Raw genomic sequence first — 27,291 nt, forward strand, 5'->3', positions numbered from 1 at the left:
ATGGTCTCAAGTTGCAGTGGGGCAGGTCTAGGTTGGATATTAGGAAAAACTTGTTCACTAGGAGCGTGGTGAAGCACTGGGATGGGTTACCTAGGGAGGTGGGGGAATCTCCATCCTTAGAGGTTTTTAAGGCCTGGCTTGACAAAGTCCTGGCTGGGATAATTTAGTTGAGGTTGGTCCTGCTTTGAGCAGGGGGTTAGATACCTCCTTCCAACCCTAATCTTCTATGATTTATCCTCTCTGATCTTATCGCTTTAATTTCTTTAGGGCACCATCCTGGGCATTTTCAAAATAACGCTACATCATGTCCGTAAGAATGCTGGCGTCTAGCGATTGCCCAGCAGACACGGCAACAGCCTTCAGTTAAGAAAGGCTAGAAAATGTCTCCAAAATATGGGGAGCTCACTGAACAGGACAGAGATCCGCTTGGCAGCTAAAAGTTTGAGAGCATTAGATCAAATCCTTTTTGGGGCTGGAGGGGAAGGTGGAGGCTTGCTATTTGCATCCTGGAAGATGAAGAAGCCACAGGATTCAAGGACCGGCAATCCACCAGACACATTGGACAATCCACCGGCAAACATGGTGTGTAAAATTGTTCATAACATTAAAATGTGGTACAAAACTACCCTCCCCTTCCCTAAACGGTGCCCCTTGCCCATCTGTCCCAGCTTGCTATCCCTGGAGCAGAGGATGGGGAACGTGGCTGTCAGTAACTGTGATGGTGCAATGCTACAAAGTGCGACCCTCAGTATCTGCTGCTTACATGAACTGGAGTTTACAATCTGCTCCCCGCTGATCGGGGGAGGCTAAAGAAAAGGGGGCAAATCAGAGTGGAGGGGTGGGCAGCATCGGGAGGGGGTGAATTGAAGCACAGGAGGGTCAAACAGCTGGAGGCAGGGGAAGGAGAGGGTCCAAGAGGGAAATCAGGGATTGGGGGGGGGAGTAGGAGCGGGGGGTGAGAAAGGGGGACAGGCGCGGCCAGACAGAGGCAGAGGGGAGAAAAGTTACAACATAAGAGCCTTATGCAGTAGTGACTGCAAAAAAAAAAGGGGGGAGGTTGGGGGGCAGAGAGTTCCCCCCCCCCCTCCATTGCAGGCGGGTAAATCTCAGCATCCCCGCCCCAGAGCTGTGATCTTAAGAGCATCGGGCGTCTCAGTGCCGAGACAAGACAGCAAATGTGGAAAAATGGGGCGGGGGGGGAGGGGGTAATAGGCGCCTATATAAGACCCAGCCCCAAATATCGGGACTGTCCCTATAAAATCAAGCCGTCTGGTCACCCTGGGAGTGCAGGCCCCTGGGGAGCACAGATGGAGGGGCTGGTTTGTTCCCAGGAAAGCCCTTTGAGAGTTGCTGCAGGCCGGGTTGGTATGGAGAGACACAGGAAGGGGCTGGATCAGGAGATGCAGGAAGAACAAAGTACAGAGATACCGGGGGAGGGTGAGTCCCCTCCGCCCTCCCCCTCCCCTGGTAAGGAACAGCAGCTGCAAAATGCAAGAGGGTGCTGCATGGGAGGGAGAACAGCTGCTGCATCCCCACTGCGATCTGTGCAGGGGAGAGGCCTTCCTCAGTGCTCCTTCTGCCCCCAGCCAGCTGGGGGGCCACTTTCTCCACGTGGAACCGGCCCCCCAGGCCAGCCCCAGGCTCTGCTGACATCAACCCTTGAGCTGGAGACTCCAGGTAATTGAGGGAGTTGGGGAAAGTGTTGCAGAAGGGCAGGAAACCCCCGGGAATCTGCCCCTGTGTTGTTAGTTCAGCTGGATTTGTAGGGGGCTTTCACAGCAACTTAGCCAGTGCCCCTTTCTTGTGCCTCCGGATCCGGTCACCATCTGTCCCAGAGGCAAAACTGGGGGATTCAGGCGGGGAAAGAGACTGGGGAGGGGGGTTCCCCTCTGTGTATCTGGAGGCCAGAGTGCTGGAACAATTTTTACCGTGTTTACACTGAGAGCCATGGACTGAAACTCTAAAGCCATGAATGATGGAAAAGGCCTTCAAGCCAGGGAGCGTGGCCATATCCCTAGTGCCAGCACCTGTGTCTGGAGGTGGTGTCAGGCAGGGAAAAAATAAAACCGCAGTGGAAGGACGAGGAAGCCGGTGTGAGATGGGGTGGATTGAATTATCTCTGTGCAGGCAGGAAATTGCCAGAGGAGAAGAACAGCCATCTGACCTGGGAAGAGGGGATAGTAAGGACATCCTCTCTGATTTTTGCCCCATCTCTCGATTATTGATAAAATTTCCCCCCTCAGTTGTCACGTATGGATGTAAAATCCATGTAGATTTCTCCCTTTTCTCTCCCATTATTAACTCTTTATCTAGCCTCACATTTTGCCACCCTCTAATTTTCTCTTTCTCCAATGTCCATTTAAAATTTGGGGGTTTTCCCCACCCATTTGTCCTGCTGCAAATTGTCCTGGTCTAGGCGGGACATTGTTGCTCTGAGTAATTTCCCAAATGTGATCAGGGGCTAGTGGTTGCTGTTTAAGAGACCCCTGGAGTCACTTTCCGTCTTAAATCACTTCTCAAAAGGCTCCCTGCTGCCCATGTGAACGGTGGTGGAGACAGACAACTATTACTATCTATTGAGCATTCATTTACAATCCTTTCAAACTTTCCCTCTTTCCCCCCACTTATTTAATATCGATGTAAAATCCCTTCAGATCTCCGTGTGTTTCTCTCGTTATCAAATATGTCGTTTTTGACCCGTTTTCTCCCCATTTTTCAAAGACAGATCTCAAATATCCTAAAGTCTTGCCCCACTTTCTCTCTAGTTATCTGTTACTAACTGAATATGCCCTGTGATTTCTCCCTGGCTCTCTAATTATAAAAATATCAACAAAATATTGCCTCGGATTTGGCCGTTTTCTCAGATTCTTGAATATTGCTAGAAAATCCTTGTAAATGCTGCCCCTTTTATTTATCAAATGATATGAAAGCCACTTGATTTTTGCCTCTTTGCCTAGGATTGAGTATTGATCTATGATCCCTCATGGTTTTCCACATTCCTCTTGAATTGTTAAAACTTGATCCAAAATTCCTCACGTTGCCACACTTTTTCTCATTCCTTACTGAACATTGATATCAGCTTTGCCTCTTTCCACGTAATTACCAATTGTGAATTAAAAACCATCTCAGCTTCGGGGGTGTTTTAGCTGCAACAACTGCTCCACACCCAGTTGTTTTTCCCCTGGAGCTTAAATTCCCCAATGGTTAACTCTCTCCTTTGAGAATCAGTTGTTCCCCCCTTTCTCGCCATTAAAATGTTGGCCAGTGAAAGGGATTTGCCCCATATATAAGGCACATCAAAGCCAGATGCTTCCTCCTCTTTGGGAGATCAGTGTCCCCCAGGTGCTCACAGATCCGTTAGCTGGATCCTTTTCATTTCCGTAGATCGCACGCAATGAGGACTTCTCTATCCATGTGTGACTAGCTCCTTGCTGCCATGGACAATGGGGTGGCAGAGAATCTTCCCACTACTGAATTAACCCAATACCGCCTTCATTAGGAGTGAAACCCTATGAGGAACAGTCTCCATAAGGGGTTGCTTCCCCCATCTCCTCCCCGCCAATGCTGAGTTGCAGCCACCTCTGGAGTGGGGCCCCAGTGGCCGTTATTGTGACAGGGCATAGCAATTTTGTGACCATTTTGGCTCCTCCTTCCTTCCCACCTTTCTCCTGGTAAAGGAGCGTCCTGCAGGGCTCCTGCTGTCCGTGTGAATGGCGATGGGTGTGGGTAACTTCCTATCCGTTTATCAAATACTGATATGGAATCAGCCCAGATTTTCCTTCCGTCTCCCCATTAAAACAGCAGGAAGTCGGATTTTGGAGGGAAATCTGAGTCCTTCTCTTAGATATCAATGGGGAATGTGGGATGTGTTTAAAACTATTCTGGCCTCATCCCTCCTGAGCCACGTTCTGATCTCACTGAGACGCTTGTTAATCCGGAGTGACTCCGGTTTAACATGGGGGTGAATGCAGGGCTTAAATTCTCATAGATGATTTCCTGCAGCCCTAGTAGATTATTTTCAGGGTTTCTGCCCTGTAGCGGGATGGTGGTGGGACTGGGGGTTTATGCCCTGCAGGGCAGGGGTGCCAGGACCCGGGGCTTCTGGGTGAGTGGGATCAGCACGCATGAGGCACCGACTCTGGGGGTGCTGAGGGACTGAAGCATCCGCTGGAAAAAAGTGGGTGCTCAGCACCCACTGAGATAATTAGCTGTGGGTGTCCTCCGCTGATGAGCTATTCCCCCTCCCCCCCCCCCGCGCACAGCTGCAGATGAGCTGTTTGTCTCTCACACTCACCCACCCCCTGTCAGCTGTTTCCACTGCCTAGCCTGCTCTGGTGGGGCTGAGTCAGCGCAAGGCCTCTCCTCTCCCCATACCTGCATCTGGAGTGACCATGCGTGTGGCTGCATTTCCCAGCCAGGCTCATCAGGGCATCAGGTGATTGAGTCCAGATTCCCGGCAGAGGGAGCCGGGCTAGGCTAGGGCTAAGGCTGATGCTGGGGGTAGGGGGTGTATGTGCAGCGGTGGCTAATTTGGGGGCCCCTCAAAAGCTGGGCTCCCTCAGCAGAAGACCTGCAAGGCTAGCCTAGGGACCTGACGGGTGGCGTGGGGGTGGGAAGGGAAGCCCGCAGAAGCCGGGGAGGAATCCCAGGACCTGATCCGGGAGCCTTGGCACTTGGGGAGACAGGAAGCCGGGAGGGCTGGGGGAAAAGTCCCACCGCTTGGGGAAGCCTGGGGGCAGGGGGAAGCTGGACTGTACTCCTGGGCAGGCCAGGGGGAGCTAAGTCCCAGAGACCCATGGCAGAAGCCGGGGAGGGAAAGCTACACAGGGGAGGGTGGAAGCCCTGAGCCCTGGTCCTGACTGAAGCCAGGTGGGGAGGGAAGCCCCCCCACCTGGAGAAGCCTTGTGTGGGGGGGAGGCAGACTGGAGCCCTGGGAGGGAGAACCTAAGCCCCAGAGACCCACAGCAGAAGCTGGGCAGAAAAGCCCCATGGGTGGCCCAGACCTTATTTCCCCCTTAGTTGACCTGGTGGCCAGGTGGGAGCAGGGGTTGACCTGATGGCTGGGTAGGAGCAGGGGTTGACCTGCAGTTGGGGAGAACTGGGGTTGACCTGATGGCTGGTGGCTCCTACTCTAGCCATTAGGACCCACTTCCCTCCCAGAGCCACGTGAGAACCCAGGTGTCTGGTTTCCCAGCCCCTGTGCTCTAACCACTAGCCCCCACTCCTCTCCCAGAGCCAGGAGAGAACTCAGACATCTGGGTTCCCAGACCTCCCACCCGCTCTAATCATTAGGCCCTGCTCCCCTCTCGGTCTTCGGGGGGAGGGTCACTCACCCTGTAGCGGGGCTTCCCCATAGCCCGCCCCAACTCATCCATCCCCAGGGCGCAGAAACACTTGCTGTAGATGTTGTGCTGGACCTTGGCCAGGCACCCATCCCGGCTCAGCACGAAGGCAGCTTTATGAGACTCTGGCCCCACGCGGGCGCAGCAGGGACTGGGCTGGCAGTGGGGGGGGGGGAACTAAGCCCCAGAGACCCACAGCAGAAGCTAGACAGGTGAGGAAGCACCACCGCCTGGGGGGGAGCACAAAGCCTTGGCAAAAGCTGCAGGGGATGGGGGAGGAACCTTACCTCCTGCCCCTCATACTCAACCAGAGCCAGCGCGCCCCCCTTCCCACGGCACATCTTCTGGAGTTCTAGATCTCCTACAACCTCACCTGAGCAAAGTGATGATGTCAAGGAAAAAAAGCCTTTTTTATGGATTGACACCCACGGCCCCCCCTTAACGAAGTTTATCAGCTGGGCTCTAATCCTTTTACATTCCCCCTGCAGCAGGGGGAGGTCTGGGATTCGAGGAGCCCAGCGTAATCCCAATGTATTTCTTACAGGAGGATTTAGCCAGCACCCAGGTTGAAAGATGGATACATTTGTGTTCAAAATCAACAGTGGGAAACCTTCAGGAACCCAAAGTGCTTCAGCAAATACAGTAGAATCTGCTGCAACAGTGGACGATTGGATCGCAGAATCTGCTTCCGATAGTTTTAATACCAAAAAGAACAAACAAAAACAAGGCAAAGGACGATCTTTTCAAGAGAGCTGGGGGGCCCGGTTTCAATGGATAGACTATAGCAGTACGAAGGACCGTGTTTTCTGCTCAGTGTGCTGCAAAGCGGCTGCGGCTGGACACGTTCTCCCATCGACAAGTAGAGAGAAGGATTCGTTAGCGGCCTTTGTGAACAACGGGTTTTGCTCATGGAACAAAGCCTTAGAAAGGTTTTCATTCCACGAAAAGTCCTCTGTACACCGAGCTGCTGTTCAGATTGTACCTGCATCCCAAAAGGGAGAACACGTAGGTAGTCTTATGTCAGCCAGCAAAGAAAGTGATATGCAGCATGCCAGGATTTCATTGCTGAAAATTATAACTTCATTGCAGTTTTTAGCAGCCCAGGGGGTGGCCTTTGATGGAGACACAGACGAAAATTCAAATTTCATTAAATTGCTCTGTATGCACGCTGAGGACGTACATGAACTGAAGAGATGGCTACAGCGAACGTCTTATAAATGGATGTCTCATGAAGTCATCAACGAAATACTCACCCTTATGTCAAATGATGTGCTACGAAAGCTATGCACACTTGTACAAGAAAGTGTTTACTATGCCCTTCTAGTTGACGAAACAGCAGAGGGTTCCACTAAAGAGCAATTATCCATCTGTTTCAGGATTGTTAAAGATGATTTTTCTGTTGATGAGCTTTTTTTGGGATTTTATGAGCCACCCCTGACTGATGCTAACACACTCTTCACTGGAGTGAAGGATGCACTGCACCGGTTCAGTTTTGACATTAAACGTTGTCGAGGTCAGTGTTATGATGGGACCACAAATATCAGCGGTGTACTGTCTGGCGTACAAGCTAGAGTCAAGCATGAAGAACCAAGAGCTGTGTGTGTACACTTTATGACACACTCACCAAACCTGTTTGTGCAGGAGGCGATGCAACAAATACAGCCGGTTCGGAACGTATTATCTCTGATGCGTGAGTTGATCGGTTTTCTCAAAAGCTCTCCAAAAATGCTGGCCAACTTGGAGACCTTACAACAAGCGGAATCTCCTGCTCCTCAACGTCTTCGCCCTTTCTGCCCCACAAGGTGGTGTCTACGTGCTGCATCCCTGAGATCCGTGGCTTCGAACTACAGTGCGCTGATGACATTTTTGGGGGAAATCGACAGCAGTCATTCCTCTGATACTGGAGCAAAAGCACATGGATTTGTTACCCAACTTTGTAAGTTTGAGACATTTTTCAACCTGCAACTGGTTCTACTTATTCTCGAGCGGGTAGAATCAGTTAATGCGAGTCTACAAAAGATGAGCCTGCATTTTCAAGAAGCGCAGAGAATGATTTTTTCTCTATATGAGACGATTCAGCAATTGAGAAACAACGGGTTTGAGGGTCTGTGGAAAGAAGTCTCTGCAAAGGCTGAGAGGTTGGATCTTGAGGAGACCTGCCTGCCACGTGTCAGGAAAGCACCGTGGCAAATTGATGAAGGAAGCAGCGCCGATGTATTTGCTACACCAATGGATGTGCATCGAAAATTCTACAACGAAGTTTTCGATCATCTCATGAGGAGCCTGGACTTAGGGATTGAGTCTGACATTCAAGAGCATTTGGCACAAATGGAGCGGTTTGCGACGGGCAGTGAGAGGGTTGAAGTCGAACAAGTAACAGACTTTTACGCGGAAGACTTAGACAAGATGAAATTGAAACAGCAGCGTGACATGTTCTTGGACATAGTCCTAGAGAAAAATAGAACCGTCTCCAGTCTCGAGGATGTTGTGTCATTTTTAAAAACAGAAGGGAATGAACAGCTGCGCACTGTGCTTCCAGAGTACTGCAAATTTATAAGAATCCTTCTCACAGTGCCTGTGTCATCCATCACCGCCGCACGCTCATTCTCCAGCCTCCGAAGACTTAAAGATTATCTCCGGTCATCAATGGGACAGACGCGACTGAATAACGTAGCTGTCCTTAATGTGCATAATGACCACACCATGGCACTAGACGTAAATAAGATTGCTGACCGTTTCATCCAGAAAGCTACAGTGAGACGTAATGTCTTTAAAGTGGGACATTAGTGAAAAACGGCTTGTAGCTGAATGGAATTATTGTCATAGAGTATAATTCATGATAATTGTACTTATGTAGTTCATTAGTATTTTAATAATGATTAAATTAAGATACCAATGATAGACACACATTCAGTAACTAGAATATGAAAGATGTGTATAAATATGCTGAAAATAGCCTCCCCCCAAAACGGGCATAGCCCCACCCCAAAGACACACCCCTCGTCCTGAAGGCAGGAGGGGGAAAAAAGGAAGCAGCAGGTGGGAGGCACTCAGGAGAGGGGGCAGAGCGGGGGCAGGAAGAGGTGGAGTGGGGGTGGGGTCTTGTGGCAGAGTGGGGTGCCTCAGGGGCGGAGCCAAGGTAGGGCACCTCCCCCCAGCAAAACCAAAAGTTAGCCTGAGTCAAACTCTCTATCTCTTTCTGCTCTGGAAGTTTTGGTTGATTTGTTTCTTTCTCTCTCTGCTCCAATGATGGTGATTCCACAACCTATTCTAGTCCTTACCTAGCCTTTTTCACCACTGAGCCACATGTTTTTCTCATATTCCATTCCACTATAACCCCCGGATCCTTTTCTGCAGTCCTGTCCCCATTTTGTAGTGGTACATTTGATTTTTTTCCCCCCTTCCTCAGTGTAGCATTTGGCTCATGCCTCTAGTGAATTTCCTTTTGTCGATTTTTAGACCCAATTCTCCCATTTTTTCAAGGTCATTTTGAATGCTAATCCTGTCCCCCAATGGGCATGCAAGCTGTGGGTCATCCACAGATTTTATAAGCCTATCCTCCACTCTGTTTTCCAAGCCATTAATGCGAATATTAAATTGTGCCACACCTAGAACTGCACTAGATTCACTCTCTCGGTTTGACAGCCAACCTTTGATCATTACCCTTTGAGTATGGTCTTTTAAAACAGTCGCACGCCCACTTTATAATGATTTCATCTAAACCACTTTTCCTGAGTTGGCTTATAAGAACGTTATATAGGATTGTGTCAAAAGCCTTTCTAAAATCAAGATATATCATACATACGGCATCCACCCTATCCAGTAACCCTTTCAAAGAAGGAAATGAAGTTGATTTGGCATAATTTATCCTTTACAAATCTATGCTGGCTACAATTTATCACCCTACCGTCCTCTAGGTGCTTACAAATTGATTAGTTAATCATTTGTTCCAGTGTCTTTCCAGGTATCAAAATAAGGATTGACTGGTTTTTAATTCTCCAGGACCTCTTTGTTCTTCCTTTTAAAGATAGATAGATAAAGCACAACGAGGGTTTATCATTGAATGTTAAAGATAGATCGCACGGTTGCCCTTCTCCAGCCTCTGGGACCTCACCCGTATTCCATGAGTGCTTGAAGATCATTGCTAAGTGTTCCAAGATTGCATCCTTTAACCCTAGGATGAATTTCATCGGGCCCTTCTGGCTTTAATACATCTAACTCACCTACATATTCTTTAATCTGTTCTTTCCCTATTGCGGCTTCTGTTCTTTCCTCCACATTGTTGTTCATAATTGTGTTGCGTGTTCGGTCACAGTACTTTTAGTGAAGACAAAAGGTAAATGGCATTAAACACGTCCGTCTCGATGTCACCTGTTGTTAGCTCGCCTTCTGTTCTTATTGATGGACCTACACTTTCTTTCACCTTTCCCTTGCTCTGAATGTATTTACTGAACCTTTCTCTTTTTGTCTTTTATGTCCCTGGCTAGGTGCAACTCATTTTGTGCTTTGATCTTTTTTTATTTTCTCCCTATGTTGCGCTATTCTTTTATACTCCTCCGTTAGCAATTTGTTTCCACCTTTTTTGTAGGATTCCTTTTTATTTTCAAGTCATTAGAAAGCCCCCGGTGGAGCGGCAAAAGCCTCTCACTATTCTGTCTCTCCTTCACATCAGGATAGTTTCCTGTTACTCCTTTAACACTGTCTCTGTAAAACCACTAGCTCTCCTAAGTTTTTTTTCCACCTCCCCCCCTTTAATTTTCTTCCCGTAGGACCTTACCTACTCGTGCTCTGAGTCGTTTGAAGACCGCTTTCTTTGAAATCCACCGTCCTTCCTTTCCTTACAGTCATGAAATCAATTATTTAATGACGACATTTACCCAAATCACCTTCCACCATCTAATTCATAACCAGTTCCTCCCTCTTAGTCAGGGTCAGTTATATCTTGGCCGTCCTTCTGTTTCCTTCTTCCGAAGCACACAAGGCGTTGTCCCCAAAACAGTCCAACTGGACATTTTGTGTATGTCCATATTGCTTTTCCAACAGATGTCTGGGTAGTTAAACTCCACTGCATTATTATTTGTGTTTTTGGATATTTTTGTTGTTTGCGTGGCAGAATCTAGAATAGGGGTGTCAAACATCCGGCCTGCAAACCGGATACAGCCCACCAACCTTTTTGATCTGGCTCCTGGTGGCAGCACGCGCTGCCACCAGAGAGTCCAACACCATGAGATCAAAAGTGCCTAGTATTTCAATTTATGGTATGTATGGCCCACTTGAAGTACATTTAATTCAAATCTGGCTCGCCATAGCACATGAGTTTGACACCCCTGGTATAGAATGTCTGCAAGGAAAGATCCTAGGAGACATTGTAGGGTGAAATTTCTAAATCCTGTTCTGAAATCTCCCCGCTTGCCTTCCTTGCTCTCACAGGCTGCGGAATAACCCCCTCATTGTGCTCCAGGTCATCCAATCCTCCCACGAGACAGGGAAGAGAAATGGCAGTGGAGCCAGTTCAGGTAGGGATTATTGGAGGTGTGCTGGTGGGTCCGTACTGGAGGGATTCGGGCAGTAAATATGGAGGAGGTGGGAGTTTCTTGTTGATCTGGAAGGGAAAAGGAGGCAGGAAATACACAAGGTGGAGAAGGGAGGGGGGCAGGGTGTGACAAACCAGCTGGGATTTGTTTCATCTCGGCCTAGGTTCTGGGAGCAGACCCATGGGAGTTGGGGGTGGAAGTTCCCCAGTTGGAAAAGGAAAACAACCCCCTTGGGCTGGGCTGGGAAATCTTCCCAAACGCCAAATGCTGGAGCCTGCACCAATAAGCCAGAGGCTGCTATAAAACATGAAGGGGGCACTCACCAACAAGGCTATGGGGAGATGCCCCCATCCACCTCCAGCTGCTGGCCACGGGGAGGGTGTTTGAGGTTCCTGCCACGGGGCTGGGCCTGGACCCTGCTGGGATCTCTGTTTCCTGCACCCGCCTCTGGCTAGTGAGTGTGTGATGAACGTGAAGACCTCATCTTTTTGCTGGGAGGGACGAGGGGCTCTCTCTTTCTCCCCATGTTCTGATGCCTCCTGGATCCTCTGAGTCTCGTGGGGGGTGGGATTCTGACTGACTGTCTGTCTCTCTCAGAGCTTCCATTGGATTGTCCCTGCTCCCCCATGAATAGTGGGGTGGTGACGTGGGCCGCGGGTGCTGAGTGCTGAACTCTTGCTCTTTCAGGGGCTGGTGACCTTCGAGGAGGTGGCTGTGTATTTCACTGAGGAGGAGTGGGCTCTGCTGGACCCCGCTCAGAGAGCCCTGTACAGAGACGTCATGCAGGAGAACTACGAGAATGTGACCTCGCTGGGTGAGGATCCCTGTCCCCTACGTTATTAGAAGGGGAAATGCAGAGTGAAGGTTCACACTGCTCCCACACTGCAACCTCCACTCTGCCCTGCGTCAGCAGCACCCCGACACGTCAATGACACACATAGCAGCGCTCTGCCCTCCCCTGCCATGGAACGCTGCGGGAACAGAGCACAGGAGCCGTACAGCACAGAGTCCAACGTCTTCTCTTTGCTTCAAGCAAAGCTTGGATTTAGGTCCAGCGTAACGAACAGAAGCGGCCAATCCCTGGCTGACGCTCAAACCCAGAGCCTGCTCCGCACACCGCAGCTCAGACTTGCAAAATGCCGTCAGCCCTTCGCCCTCCCCTGCAGGGCTCCTGGTGGGTCGTTGCCTTCACTTGGCCCTCACTGAGCCCTGCCCCTGGCATGTATGCCACTGGACTGCTGGCAGTCTCCGTGACGGGAACCCAACTTTGTGCACCTTCACTGACACAGCCTGCGCCCTTGGGCAGGGAAACTGAGGCATACTTGCTCTCTGAAGTTTCACACGCATCTCTTATAGTGCTCTGCAGTGTGAAGTCTGCCAAGCTGCTTCAGCTATTCCCTCCCGCATTCATTTAAAGCTCCAGCTGACACCGTGCATGCAGATAAATGCTGGTATTCCTGTCTGGGAACACAACATAAACACTGACACATTTTTAAGCCTTCCTCGTATCTATTATAGAATCAGAGATTTTATGGCCGGAGGGCACTCTTTGGTCATCTAGCCTGATCTCCTGTAAAACGCAGGATTTTATCTCTTACTGCTATATTAAGCTGAATACCTTGTCTCTGACTAAATCATCTGCCAAAAAGGCATCCGGTCTTGACCTGAAGGCTTCCTGAGATGGAGAATTCTCCACTTCCCTTGAGAGCTTGTTAACCTTTCCACTATCCATACTGAACCATTCTCCGTGACCATTGCCAGGTCCAGGGTTGAGGGGTGGGCAGGGCTTTCCCTTTGGGAGGGGAGGGGGGCTGCAGGACCCGGGGCAAATGCCACTCTCCCAAGCGTGGGGCCCGGGGAAGTCGCCTCGATTCACTGTAGCCTAGGGACGGCGCTGGGGATAGGGGCAGAGTTAAGGTGACATTCCACAGGTGGTGTGTAGTTTAACTCCTCGTGTCCCAGTTTTCAGATGTTTAAATTCACTTTCTGTGAACGGACACCGGAGCACTGTGCAACCATAATTCTGAATTAGTGCAGCTTACGGACATATAATTTCCTTTTTTTAAATGGACTTTTTGCCACTATAACTGTGTCTCCCCTACACATTTTGCTGGCATAGCTGTGTCGGTTCGGGCTTTGATTTTTCACAGCCCTAGCCGACATGGCTATGTTGGCAAATCTTTTAAGCAGATACCAGCCCACAGCCTGTCTTTGGACTTGAAGGGACTTTAACATACTGCTCTTAACCCGTAAATTTTGGTAACTGCCAAAGGAAATTACTGCAGAAAGCAGGAGAAAATACACAACATGCATTGTTTGAAAGCTACCCGGTGTCAGGCTCAAACTCAAATGCAGGGGGTGTGATTGAGGCTCAATGACCACAGTGTATGAGCCAACCAATCATTGGTACAGCTGCTTCCTGGAAGCCTACTGGCTCTTAACAGGGTCTTGGATTTGGAGCACATACGTGTTCCAGTGTCTTTGACTCGGCTGTTTGGCTTGTGCTGATCTGAAGCTTCAAACTCTGCAGCTATGAACTTTTTCTGTTCAATATTGCTTCCACCAATAGGCCGTGGGTGCCATCTACTCGGTGAGATAAATGCTGAGGGGCTGAGATCAGTCAGTTTGAGCCCCAGAGTTGCGTGGAAAAAAGTTATAAAAACAAGGTGATCCTGGTAAAAAGTTGCTTTTTAGGGGGCAGGTCTGTATCATGAACCAAGTGCTCCAATAATCCCAAATTTGGATTTCTAACCCTGCTCTGCAGCCCCATAAAGAACAGCAGATTTCAATATAATATGAGCAAACCTGTGGATTTTAGAGCGGTTACAATAGTCATGGGGAGAGGATGAGGGAACTGGGTTTTTTTATTCTGCAGAAGAGAAGAGTGAGGGGGGATTTGATAGCAGCCTTTAACTCCCTGAAGGGAGGTTCCAGGGAGGATGGAGCTAGGCTGTTCTCAGGGGTGGCGGATGACAGAACAAGGAGCAACGGTCTCAAGTTGCAGTGTGGGAGGTCTAGGTTGGATATTAGGAAAAACGTGTTCTGTAGGAGGGTGGTGAAGCACTGGAATGGGTTACCTAGGGAGGGGGTGGAATCTCCATCCTTAGAGGTTTTTAAGGTGCGGCTTGATAAAGCCCTGGCTGGGATGGTTTAGTCGGGGTTGGTCCTGCTTGGAGCAGGGGGTTGGACTCGATGACCTCCTGAGGTCCCTTCCAACCCTCATCTTCTATGAGTCTATGATAACAATGGCCAATGGTTCATCTAGCCCTGTGTCCTATCTTCCCACAGTGGCCAAGGCCAGGTGCATCAGAACGGGAAATCATCAAGTCACCCGTTGCGGCTGCACTATAGCATCAAATTCCCCAGCCATCTCCAAACCCTCCCATTACACCTGACTCGCTACGTTACTGAATTCCTCAAAATGCGCATTTCCCCAACATCTAGTACCTCTGAGACACTGCATTCGGTGCCACCATCCTTATCACACTGAACACTGCAGTTTCACCTTCCCTGGAATATGCCATTATTTTTGTTTCTCTGTCATTAAGAAGCAGTAGCAGGAGGACTTCCCTTCCGGATGCTGTCTTCACTTTCTGGGAGATGGAGCGACCTTCTCTGTGTTTTAGGAGCCTCTTGGATTGTGACTGTCTGGCTATGTGTTTTCCTCGCAGAGAGGGGGATTGTGAAATCAGGGGATCCTGCATTTTTGAACACCTGGGGTGGAGGCTGCCCCCAGGATCTGAATGCTTTAAAATGGGCTGGGGTTAAAGCAATAGAACCTTCTTTGTGACAAGTGTCCCGTGAATTCCCCTGATCTCCTTTGTTTTCTTTCTCCTGAGCAGCGTTTGCGGTTTCCAAACCTGAGGTGATCTCCCAGCTGGAACAAGAGGAAGAGCCGTGGGCCCCAGATCTCCAGGGTTTAGAGGAAAGAGAGATCCTGATCGGTCACTGCACAGGTGAGGGTGGGAATTATTCCACCAAAACTGTCCGTGCCAGAAGGAAACAGCTGGGATTCTCTGCAAAGACCTGGTATGCTCTGAGTTCAGGATTGTCTGCCGGTGTTCATAGAATCATAGAAGATTAGAGTTGGAAGGGACCTCAGGAGGTGTCTAGTCCAATCCCCTGCTCAAAGCAGGACTAACCTCAGCTAAATCATCCCAGCCAGGGCTTTGTCAAGCCGCAGCTTAAAATCCTCTAAAGATAGAAATTCCACCACCTCCCTAGGTAACCCATTCCAGTGCTTCACTACCCTTCTAGAGAAAAAGGTTTCCCAATATTCAACTTAGACCTGCCCCACTGCAACTTGAGACCATTGCTCCTAGTTCTGTCATCTGCCACCCCTGAGAACAGCCTAGCTCCATCCTCCGTGGAACCCCCTTTCAGGTAGTTGAAGGCTGCTATCAAATCTCCCCTCATTCTTCTCTTCTTCAGACTAAACAAACCCAGTTCCCTCAGCCTCTCCTCATAAGTCCTGTGCTCCAGCCCCCTAACCATTTTTGTTGCCCTCCGCTGGACTCTCTCCAACTTGTCCACATCCTTTTTGTAGTGGGGGGCCCAAAAATGGACACAATACACGCCATTGGCTGCGTGTGTTCTCCCAATGGGTATGCTGCCCCAGCAACACGCAGGTAACCGAGACACCGCTCCACGATCGGATTATTCAATAAGGCCACAGATCCTTTCAGCAATGAAGGCACCCGGCCAGGTTGATTATCAAACGAGCAGGGTAAAAAGCATCTCATACGTGCAACACATAGACTTGATACATGTATGCCCCTGACAATGGTGTTGGCTCAGTAGACGGCGGGATTTTCCGTTCCCCACTCGGCCAGACAAAGATGCTTCCTCTGAGGCCTTCTTTTATACATTGATACAAATGACTTGCATATTGCCCCTCTGACGTGTGTGGTTGCCACCCCCTGACGTGGCAAGGTACCATCTTCTGACATGGTAAGATACCGCCCATTATCTTGTACTGGAGGGTTTGGTCAAAATGTCTTGTTCATCATATTAACAAGACACGTCTATGCATTATAGTGTCATTTGGAGAGGTCAGTAAGCCCTCATTATCTCTGGTGTTTTAGGACGTCCTGATACTTTTCTGGAATGGCCTTGTGCCTAGCGCTTCTTTGGAACGCGTGTTTGTTACCATAGGCATGCGCAGCACATTTCATTAGGGTGTGCACATTTTCATTAGGGTGTGCACCCACTGAATTTCATTGCAAACTCAACTCCACCAACGGGCCACGTTTGAATTACCTGCCAGTGAAATTCTCGCCGCGTCCTAGTTTCCACCATGAAATTTCGATATTTCGGCAGCGGATTGTGGCAAAACATCTCAGTTCCTTCTTCCTCCTGTCTTCCCATCCACCGAAAAGTCGCGCATCCTCTACTCTTTCAGCGGCAGAGTGCAACGTGGGACTCATCATAAACGACCATATGTTTCACACCCCTGCATTAGGGTGCCCGGCACACCCCGTGTCCACTTCTATGTTTGTTACACCAGCTCTGTTCTTGCCAGTTACCGTGAGCCGGCCGGCGTTCACAGCCTGACGTCCGCTAACTTTGCTTTATAATGATTTAGCTGAGGTTAGTCCAGCTTTGAACAGGGGGTTGGAGTAGATGACCTCGTGAGGTCCCTCCCAACTCTAATCTATGATTCTATGACATCCCAGACAGGATGGCTGCAGCACTAGCTGCCTTAATGGCCCATTAAGGAAATTCACAGGTACAATGGGCTCAGGGGGAGAAGCCAGGAATACACCTGATGAGTCACCAGGACTTACTCATGTGACCCTGGACTCCATCTTATTCCTGTAAATTTAGTTGGCGTTGGTCCTGCTTTGAGCAGGGGGTTGAACTAGAGACCTCCTGAGGTCCCTCCCAATGCTAATCTTCTATGATTCTATAACAGCCCACGAAAGCTTATGCCTGCAGAAATTAAATGTGTTAGTCTTTAAAATTCTACAGAACTCTCATTGTTATAACAGACGTGACCATTACTTTAGCTCAGGCCTCATATTGGCCTGTTATGCTAGGCCTCAGGCTGGCTTGTTATACTAGACCTGGTGTCTCAGGCTCTCACTTTCTACTACATCCATCATACCTTCAGGGTAGATATCGCTCATGGCTTCCAACCCACCCTGACTGACACCTAGCGGTAGATACCTCCCTCATCTCCCTGAGTGTTTGGGTAGATATGGAAGCCAGATTGAACCCTCCTATCTTCTCTATTGGGAAGCGTTTGGGGGAATTCATTTCCTGATTTTCCCCCTTTCCCCCCCATTGCTCCGGTATTTATTTTGGTTTGCTCGCCTCTTTTCCACCCGTTTCTGAGGTTTCTCTCTCTATCCCAGCAGATGATGGGACGGTGAGTAAATATGAAGAGCAGAGTCCTCAACTGGAAAATGCTGAGCTAATGGAAACACACGAGGCATTATTGCAAAGATCCATAGGGAGCGTGTCCCGGAATAATGAGCAGGGAAACACCTGTGAGAGTCCGCACAGGCTAGCAAGTCTGCAGGGAAACCAGCCAGGAGAAAAAGTGAATAAATCCATTAATTATCAGGGAATTCACAAGGACCTCCAGGAAACCCAGCAGGAAATCCCCCCAGCGGAGAGTAACAACACATGCACCGAATGTAGGAAAAACTTCAGTTGCCGCTCAGGCCTTCTTAAACATCAGAGAATTCACACAGGGGAGAGACCGTACCAATGTGGTGAGTGTGGGAAAACCTTCATCTGGAACTCACACCTTGCTACGCATCAGAGAATTCACACCGGCGAGCGCCCCTATGAATGCAGTGAGTGCGGGAAAAGCTTCAGTGACAGCTCAGCCCTGGTTACGCATCGCAGAACCCACACAGGAGAGACGCCCTACGAGTGCTGGGAGTGCGGGAAAAACTTCACTCGGAGCTCCAACCTTATTATGCACCAGCGAATCCATACAGGAGAGAGACCCTATGAATGCCATCAGTGTGGGAAAACCTTCGCTCGGCGGTCAAACCTGATTAGACATCAGCGGATCTATACAGGCGATGGTCCGTATATTTGTGCCGAGTGCGGTAAAACATTCCATCAGATCTCAGCCCTCATTTATCATCAGAGAGTCTGCAAGGGAGATAAACATCATGAAAACCCTGTCTAGGACTGGCAAAAGATTTTTTGGGGGGGGAGGGTTCTCTAAGATTTTTGTTAATTCCCACATAGTGACCTTTAAGGCTATTTGCCCCATTTGCTTCACCATGTTCCCCTTTCGCAGCATGCCCTTCTCTGGGGATGTATCCTGTGGTCCTGTCTATCAACTCTATTTTCCTTTGAGTCTTGGGCATGTGTATCTCTCCTGCCAGAAATGTGTATCAGCTGCAGATAGGAGAGATGGGGTGATGTCAACCAACTACATCCACCCGGGCTTCATTTCCCCTTGGATTTTCCATGGACTTAGCTAGCTGGCTATCACGATGCACTATTCTTGCAATGAAGACACACCCATGTATAGGGGCCGGAGTTATCTAAAGTGTTGACCCCTGACCTGACCTAATGACCTATGACCCTGCCACATGTCTCGAGGACGATTTTATGCCTGCTAGAGGAAAAAAGGCAATATGGGAGAGTAAGACTGGCAGGGGTGCGTTGCTTATTAACCTGGACTTTTCATGGGAGGGCAAATAGGTGAACATAAGTGAATGGGTTATTAAACTTGCCATAGTTAAGGGCCTGTTATATTCGTGTAAGACTTTGCAGGAGTAGTTATGCTAAGAGCTGGGATTTAGCTAAATATTGTAGGCCTAATGAGATAACCCCCATCAGATATTTTGCACTGTCCTTGTAGGAGAGGGCAGTATCGAAGCAGTTAGACCACACTGATGTAAAGGAATTAAGAAATAAGCGATGCAAATCGTGAATATTAATGCCCAAAGGACACATGAAGCAGTTATTGACCCTATTATAACCAGGGTAAAGGATCAAATATGGTATATAGCCATACTCTTATCATAAGGAAGGGTATTAAATGCCACACCCAGTTCCCATTTTTTTCCATTCATTGGGTCCCTAAGAGAGTGTAAACAGAACCAGGACCTCCTGTTTGATAGGCTCCACTTATTTTCCTTTCCATCTCTGTTTCTAATAGACTCCTTCTATGCAAGATTGTGCATTTGATCAATGACATATTTACCTTATTCCTGTATGTATGTATATTGATCCTGTCTTACGGTTTCAGTTATAGTTCCAGTCTATATTAAATACTCTGCGTGTTTCCCACAAAATTCCATCTCCTCCATTAACTCTATGTAGCTGCCTAGGAAAAGAACCTCTTATCCGTGGTCAATGAATGTTGCACACCAGTACATGAAGTGTACCAGTGGTTCAGGCGACACATGTTTCCTCATCACCTGATCACCTCGCCTAAGCAAACCTGCAGGAGCACATTTATATTGTTTTCCTCCCACTGCAAAGCAATTGGTTAGAGTCATCGGCTTTTGCCTTTGGGGACAGACCCCCCCATTCGTCTTAGAGTGCTTGCATTTGTCAATGCCCCTCCAAGTGGTGCCATGATTTATCTGGCAGGTGAACGCTGGGGAGGGTGGGGAATTACGCAGTGATAAATGATTATTTCACAGTAGCCAAGGCAATAAACTGGTTTTCAAAAAGGGGGGGTGGGAGCCATAATACAGCTACGATAATTTTAAATAGCTGAAGAAAGTAATGTAATAAAAAAAAAAAATTGACCGTGTGTGTGTAGCAAGGAGGTGTGGCCTCCTTGGAGATTGACAAGGAGGAACCATGGCGGGCAGAGCCAAGAAAACCATGCCCACCCTGAGGGGCGGGACAGGAAGTATAAAGGGTGGACAGGTCCCCTCTCTGGCTCCATTGGGACAGAGGAGAGAGCTGCTGCCTGCCCGGGGAGGTTGTCTCGTTCCCGCTGCTGGAGCAGGAGGCCGCTGAGGATTTCTGCTACGCCAAGGAGCTGCCCGACTGCCCCGAGTTACCAGGCAACCCAGCTGCCGGGAAGCTACCGGGCCTACAACGGGCTGTGTACCCCGCGAAGCTGGATGCGGAGGGGAGGAAGCAGCCCAGGGATGGCCGACCACAGTCCAGCTGCGTTAATACACGTGTTTCAGCTGGAGCTCAAGCAACCAGTGGGGAAGGGCGAGGGGGGTGTAAGAAAGAAACATGAAAGCCAAAGAAATGGGGGATATAACCTCACACCCTACGCCTCCCATAGGGTACAAAAAAGGTAGTACCTAAGCCCCCAGACTCGAGACCCTCCAAAATGGGACGTGACCATAAATTGTAAGGCCTGGTACCAGGGGCAGGATACAGGTTTAATTAAGCCTATCAATAAACAGTGCATTGCCTACACTTTGAACACAGCCCTTCTGCTTTCTGTCTGCAAACCAAGAGCTGAGAAAAAGCGGGGAGCCCTAACACCATTCAATGAACTTGTCATGCTTCCTTAGATCAGTGGAAGGAATTTTACTAGTGCTTAGATATAATACAGGGGACAAGTTTTATGAGAACAGACAAGAAGGAGCCGGATTGAATCTGCTAGGCCAAGGGGCTGATCTTCTATGGGATTTTCATCTCAGCAATTCAGTCCATCTTGCAGGCTGTATTTTGTTTCAAGTACATTTTCCAATTTCAGGAAATCCTGGGGGGCGGGGGGTGGGGATCAGACAAAAGGTGAGGGGGTCTGCCAATAATTGTTGCATGGCAATAGATGTTGAGATTCAAAAAGGCAAAGCTTTGTGCCCATGAAAACAGAAATTATCCACATCTCGTGTCAAAATATACCAAGTCAATTCCTCATATCCAGTGCTGATAAGTTCTCCAGCGGCGTTTCTCTTACATTGCCCATCTGTCAATTTTGATTTATTAGCGATGGAGACATTTTGCCCTCGGGTTTAAGAAGAAATCAATGTTTGCCAAGAAATTTGTCTACCTAGTCTGCAGCCGGTCAGTTACCAAGGGAGACATTTGTTCTCCGGCCTGTAAACCCCATGCTGCCGGCTTCCCCCGCTGCTTGGACCCTTCCCTGATCTATCACCTACATTTCTGCCCCTCACCCCACTTCTGGGATCCCCTCCCATCACTGTCCAACTCCTCCGCTGCAAGGACTTCTCCCAGGTAGCAAAAATTCTGCTCTATTCCCACACCGGGAGTTGAACCCGGGCCACCTGGGTGAAAACCAGGAATCCTGACCACTAGACCATGTGGGAGAGATGCTACTGTTAGCTCTAGGAGCCAACCCATCCCGAGAGCAGCCAGCCGAGCCAGCAGGGACAGTGGCCAATGCTGCCTTGACTCTTCAGGCCCTGCCCTGTGCCCCCCGATATCCCCAGGGCAGGTGATGAAGAAATCCTCCAGCCTCAGCTGGGGTGACTGGACCCCCTACCCCGCTCTGCTGCACAAACCCTGGGACCCCCCCGCATGGGGAGCCTCTGCTGCCCCAATTCTCCTGACACCTTCCTGGTCAACCTCCCCCAACCCCCCCTCACCTTTCCAAATATCCCTCCTTTCTCTGACCCCCCCCCCCCAAAATTTGCTTTGCACATCCTGCACACACACGCCTAGGCAGGGCGCAGACATGCACGCAGAAAAGATGGGGGGCAGCCCCCAAGGAGCATTGCAGCCGGGGGGGGGGTTGTTTGCAGGGCACAGGGAGGGGCTGGAGCCGGTGGGGGCTGGGCCGGGAGGCAGGAAATGGCTGAGAACAAAGCGCAGAGGCTGGAGCGGATCGGATCCGGAGCAGTCTGTGAGCCGGGCTCTGTAACACACCAGCCGCTGCTGCCCTGGGTGCGGATCCGAACTGGTTGAGGAGAGAGACAGGCCTTCATTAAAGCCCCTCCCTGCCCAGCCGGGGGTGGGGGAGGGCCCCCACCTGGAACTAGCTCCCTCACCACTATCCGCCCAGCAGCCAGGGACGCCCGGGACCCGAGAGACTCCCGGAAAAGCGATGGGGACGGGCAGGCAAGTGACTCTGCCGCAGGGCATGGGTCAGCACTTGGGCTCGGCTCCTTCCCATGGGGGAGGTGGAGCTGTCTGTGTGTGGTGGGGGGAGGTGAGTTAATTTCAAATATCTCAAATATTGACACCAATTCTCCCTACTGCTTCCCCTTCTATCTCCCCTCATCCCACCGTGATAAGAAACCCAGGCAGATACCCCCCAATTATTGGCTCCCTATTGCCAGATTTTGCCCTGTTTTCGCCATAAATCACAAAAGTCACCTTAAAATCTCCTCCGATTTGGGGGATTCCCCCCCCACACACACACACTTTTATCAGCAGCCCTTTGTCCTTCCTCTAAAGATGGAGATGCCACCACCTCCCTAGGTAACCCGTCCCAGCGCTTCATCTCCCTGCTAGGGAAAAACTTTTTCCTACTATCCAACCTAGACCCACCCACTGCAACTTGAGACCGTTGCTCCTAGTTCTGTCATCTGCCCCCACTGAGAACAGCCTAGCTCCATCCTGCCTGGAACCACACTTCAGGTAATTAAAGGCTGCTATCAAATCCCCCCTCACTCTTCTCTTCTGCAGACTAAACAAGCCCAGTTCCCTCAGCGTCATCTCATAAGTCTTGTGCTCCAGCCCCCTCATCATTTTCGTTGCCTTCCTCTGGACTCTCTCCAATTTGTCCACATCCTTCCTGTAGTGGGGGGCCCAAAACTGGACACAATACTCCAAATGCGGCCTCACCAATGCCGAATAGAGGGGAATAATCACTGCCCTCCATCTGCTGGCAAAGCGCCTACTAATGCAGCCCAATATGCTGCTAGCCTTCTTGGCAACCAGGGCACACTGCTGACTCATCTCCAGCATCTGCTGGATCTATGCTGACTCATATACCAGAAGTGGGTAAAGGGTTTCCCTTCCCTCCCATGCAGGGGAGGGTGGTCTGCACGGGTGTCAGCGTCCCCTCCAAATAGCGTTGCGGGGGGTGGTGGGACAATTTACCCCTCTTAGCACAGATGACTCGTATCTGCTGCTACTGGAGGGTCACAACGTGTTGCCTCTGGGAGGAATCTTGCAGCCCAACGTCCCTGGCTGGGAAATGGCAACTTCTCCAGTGACCCCCTCTCTGTGTCCGGCCTGGGACCACTCCTCTACCCACCCCCCCACCCAGCATTATCTGCAAGGGAGGGTGGGTTTTTTCAGTCCTTCTCCCACTGTGCCTCCCCCCGCCAGCACATTTCTGACTCAGGCGGCCCTTCTCCCTGGCACCCGGGCCAGCACGTTTCCACCTCGCATGGCCCCTGTCGCCTCCATTTATAACCCTTCAAGCCCAGCCGCTCAACCTCAGCTGGGCCAAATCACACACGACCCCCCAGGACAAGCCAGACAGGTGTGTGCTGGCTGGGCCTGGCCCTGCTAGTGACAGCAGAGAAATCTATTGTCCCCCACCCCTGCTTAGAGACCCCCCCCCTCCTCTTCCACCAACCCCTCATCAGGCAGACACTCTGCCCCTGGCCCACCCGTCCCTATTCCTGAAAGTCTGCGAAGGGGAGATCATTTTCCTGTGACGATCTAAGCTCCCATAGGTTGCAGCGGGAGCTGAGATGGGTTAATATATCGAGGGAGCTGATAAGGCTTCAAGCTGGACCAGCTGATCTCCAGCCACATTTCCGGCCCCTGTAACTTATGGAAAGCCATGGATTTTTCATACATTTCATTAGAATGAAGCACCAAATCAGCTCAAGAACACACCGCACTAAACCTAAACTTCTCACCTAGCTGTGGGGTATGCAATACAGTGATCGCGTCCACGTCAGATCAGAGGATCTGTCAGTTAACACGTGCCAAACCGAGGAGGGGGAGCCCCTGCCCGGGGGCACCAGCCGGGTGCTTGGAGGAGCCTCCACCCCACTGACATCCCCGATCCGGCCCCTCAGCCTCCCGTCCGCTCCTCCACCCCCGCACTGGGTGCATTAAGGGAGCCACAGGGACCCCGGGCGTGCAGAGGCCAGGCAGCCTTCCCCCAGATCCCCACCACCGGGCAGCCTGGGGGCATCTGCCCCTCTCACTCCCGCGCCCCACCAGAGGGGCCGGGTCGGCACAGCCACCAGGGATATCAGTGACAGGGGGCTACTCAGAGGAGGGTCCGGCTGGTGCCCCTCCCAGGGGCATGGCCCTCTTGGCATGCCACTGCCACCGCAGTGGGGCAGGGGCGAAGGGGTCTGCAGATGGGGGGGTGCCTGCAAATACAAATAGTGGCCCCCAGGCGTCGGACACCCTGGTCCGGGCGCTGGGCCCATGGCACGTGGGAGCGGGGCGGGGGGAAGGACTAGGCATGCCACTTCCCAAAGGTTGGCGACCCTTGGCTTCGCCAAATCATCAACCTATTACGGCAGAAAAATTCTAAAACAGGATCCCAAAGAGGCAGCTCTCCAGTGAGTTTTTAATCCCAGTCACAGAGCATCCCCAAGGCAGGGCAAACCGCGCTGAGCCACTGGAGTATTTCCAAGCTAAACTCAATTTATTGCTGACATTTAAACAACCACTTCAGGGCTTCTGCCTTAGATTTCCCCTGGATTTGGCGAACCATCTCTCCGGGGCATCCACAGATAAAAAACCTTAATATAGATGCAGAGTGAGACCTTCATACCCAGATTTTTAAGGGTGTATATATACATGACAGCTTAGGTTCTTTGAACACTTCTGCAGAATGAGAAGCACATAATCAATGACTTCACAGGGCAGCTTTTGAAGGTTATTTAGGTTTGGGACGTATTCTTTTTAACACCTTCTCTTTGTGGATGGGACAGGTTTCGTATACACCTGCACGCATTGACCCACCAGAGTAGAATAGAAAGGCTGGGGTGTCTCCCAGTTTATAAAAACAAAGACCGAAAAAATAGAAAAAGGAACAGTGAGATATTTAAATACACAACTGATGTGAACTTGGCAGCTCTTTGGACTCATGTGGAGTAGAAACTAGAGATGCAGTCAAGGAACCAGGTGATGGGGTGGAAGGCTCGGTACTTCACATTTGCAAGCCAAGGCTGGTACAGCCTTTTGTGGATGTTACGACTTTCTTCCCCAGAGGGAATCAGTCATGGGGTCCTGGAATGTCTTTCTTAGATATTTCTTAGTCTTTCTTAGACAGGTTGCTGGTGCAAAAGAGCTTCCACCTTCACCGTATTTACGGTTGCCGATTCCAGCTCATCCCACGTTATGGTCGCTCCCCTGAAGTCTCCAGGCAAATCAGGACTGACGTATGCCTGGGTTACAGGCCATGAACGGGATCCATCTCAAGCGAGATGAGAAACTTCAGGTTATCGTCTGTTTGGAAGAGTCCGGATTCCCCCAGCGGTTCTCTTAAAATATCAGCTGTTGTGACCCACATGGAGTGGGGAGGCTTTGAATCCCAAAAATCTCAAAAATGGAACATTTGGAGGAGGTTTCCACCACCTGGCTTGAGGGTTAAAAGGTTGATCTGGAACAGCTGGCTTCCTCAGAAAAGGAAAAGGTGTCTGAGCCTCCGTAAAAATGACGAGTGGCGAAAGAAAGAAAGAAAGAAAGAAAGAAAAAAGCTACCTATTGCTTCACGGCTCCATTGTCATTCTTAAAAAGGAGGAACTTGACAACTGACAATCGCTCTGCCAGTGGGGGTGATGATATAAATTTGATGCTCAGGGCTTGTCTAGACTATTTAAATTGGTGTTGGGGAATGTGCTAGCTAACCCCAACCATTGTTCCTGGGCTATGTCAGCACGGCACATCTAGCTGTGTGTTTATGTTAGGCTAGTTACCTCTACTAGGCCAACTCCATGGAAAATCCTAGAAGGCACAAAGCCCAGGCTGAATTTAGCTCAGCGTAGCTACTCGAGGTCACCCTTCTTTCTCTCATCTGGAGCTGAGGGACACTCCTGGCTGGACAGGGGACACATGGCTCACAAGAGAAAGGAGCCGGTAGAAAGGATCGGGATTCACCCCTTAGAAGGGCGACCTGCACAAGGGAAAAATGGGCAACTCAGCTGAGGGAACGGAGAGAAGTCGGGGATGCAAACCTGCAAACAGCCAGCAAGGGGGTGCCCTCACCCCGGTTGAGTGAGTATGTGTGTCTGCTTTGTCTATCCCTGTAGCCCTCCCGGGACCTGGCTGCTTAACTAGCCCCATAGGCTATAAATGGTCTCAGCCCTGGTATGCGTCCCCCCCTGGAGGCAATGTCCTTATCTCCCCTCTAGCTCTCCTGCTGGGCCACTAAAGAGTTCAGTTCCCTTTCTGGGGCGCCTCAAAACGCAGGCGACTTCCCCTAATGGCTAAAGGGGGGGACCCGGGCCCACCCACTACTCCCGGCCCCAGCCCAGGGTCCCAGTAGATCAGTGGTTCCCAACCTGTGGCCCAGGGACCAAAAGTGGCCCGTGGGAGCTTTCAAAGTGGCCCACGGCTCCCCTCCGGCTGACTGCAGAAGGGAGACATGGCCTAAGGACCTGGGTGGAGCGCGTTTCTGTGGGGCTAAAAGACCAGTGCAGGCTCCTTGCTGCAGCCAAGGGGATGGGAGATCAGCGCTGCCTCCCCCTGGCTGTTACAGGGAGCACAGCAAAGCGCTCTGCCTGGGTCCTGAGGCTCTGGGGTCCCTGCTGGAGCCAGAGGGAGGGGAATGCTGATCTCCCGTCCCCCTGGCTGCAGAAGGGAGCCACCGCGTAGGGACCCAGGCGGAGAGCACAGGGATACAGGACATGTGCAGTTTCCCTGCTGCAGCCAGGGGGACGGGAGATCAGGGAGGAGGCAGCCTCCTCGCTGAACTCCTTCCATCTGGCTGCAGTGGAGGCGAGGGGCTGCTGGCAGAGACTGGTGGCCCTTCAGGGTTGTAAAAACAATATCTGTGGCCCTCGAGCCAAAAAGCTTGGGAACCGCTGGCTGTAGATAGCAGCCGCCCGCCGTGTTCTTTGATCTAAGCTGCGTCACTGCTCTGATTCCCTGGGCTGCTTCCCTGCAGCCCCGCCCTTTCTTCACCCTCACTTCCAGTCCCAGCAGCCAGCCAGAGCACCTGGTTCCCCTCCCCCCGCCCCCAGTCTCTGCCAGCGCTGCTCTGCCCAAGGTCTTGTAGTTCCTTCAGCTCCAACTAGGAACAGACATCAGTCCTGCAGCTCTTCTTATATTACCCTGCTAGGCCCTAATTGGCTGTGTCCCACACAACCACTCTAGGCAGCTTGGAGGATCCTCTCCACTGCCCTTTTCTGGGGCGGGGTGTGGCAGGGTCCTGCGGCCTCCAGCAGGAGGCCTCAGAGAGTCTGGTACAGCCCGTCACACAGCCCTAAAAGGTCACAATGTGAGAATTACCGAATCATAGAAGATCAAGCTTGGAAGGAACCTCAAGAGGTCATGTAGTCCAACCCTCTGCCCAAAGCAGGACCAACCCCAACTACATCATCATAAAATGTCTTAAAAAACATATTTGCTCTGCCCTA

General features: G+C 50.6%; 1 protein-coding gene, 1 non-coding gene and 1 pseudogene across 4 annotated transcripts; 1 reads left to right on the forward strand and 2 right to left on the reverse strand.

Annotated features, from left to right (window-relative positions):
- LOC137158644 (zinc finger protein 420-like) overlaps positions 1-27,291 on the reverse strand; it is a 53,494-nt pseudogene that overhangs the window by 20,550 nt on the left and 5,653 nt on the right.
- LOC137158643 (zinc finger protein 3-like) lies at positions 1,470-18,215 on the forward strand. 3 transcript variants are annotated; one of them, XM_067556449.1, is made up of 5 exons: positions 1,470-1,677; positions 10,773-10,858; positions 11,564-11,690; positions 14,719-14,832; positions 17,233-18,215. In XM_067556449.1, the coding sequence occupies exons 1-5, from the start codon at positions 1,506-1,508 to the stop codon at positions 18,021-18,023; spliced, it is 1,290 nt and encodes a 429-aa protein (XP_067412550.1). In that variant the 5' UTR covers positions 1,470-1,505; the 3' UTR covers positions 18,024-18,215. The 3 variants fall into 3 exon arrangements, with proteins under 3 accessions (XP_067412550.1, XP_067412548.1, XP_067412549.1); XM_067556447.1 differs by lacking the exon at positions 1,470-1,677 and adding an exon at positions 6,841-8,103; XM_067556448.1 differs by lacking the exon at positions 1,470-1,677 and adding an exon at positions 6,841-8,103 and having other exon boundaries at positions 17,236-18,215.
- On the reverse strand, positions 21,025-21,096 carry TRNAE-UUC (transfer RNA glutamic acid (anticodon UUC)). The gene has a single exon. It is a non-coding gene; the product is annotated as a tRNA-Glu (tRNA).

Source organism: Emydura macquarii, unplaced genomic scaffold (assembly GCF_026122565.2).
Source record: "Emydura macquarii macquarii isolate MOO-44397 ecotype Brisbane River unplaced genomic scaffold, CSIRO-AGI_Emac_v2 contig_1781, whole genome shotgun sequence".
In the NCBI taxonomy this organism is placed as follows: domain Eukaryota; kingdom Metazoa; phylum Chordata; order Testudines; family Chelidae; genus Emydura; species Emydura macquarii.

Excerpts from the sequence above, each read along its gene's own strand:
- LOC137158643 (XM_067556447.1), top strand. The coding sequence starts at position 6,954 with ATGACACACTCACCAAACCTGTTTGTGCAGGAGGCGATGCAACAAATA. Across the intron at positions 8,104-10,772 it reads CCAGAAAGCTACAGTGAGAC|GCTGCGGAATAACCCCCTCA; the intron begins GTAATGTCTTTA and ends TTGCTCTCACAG. Across the intron at positions 10,859-11,563 it reads TGGCAGTGGAGCCAGTTCAG|GGGCTGGTGACCTTCGAGGA; the intron begins GTAGGGATTATT and ends TTGCTCTTTCAG.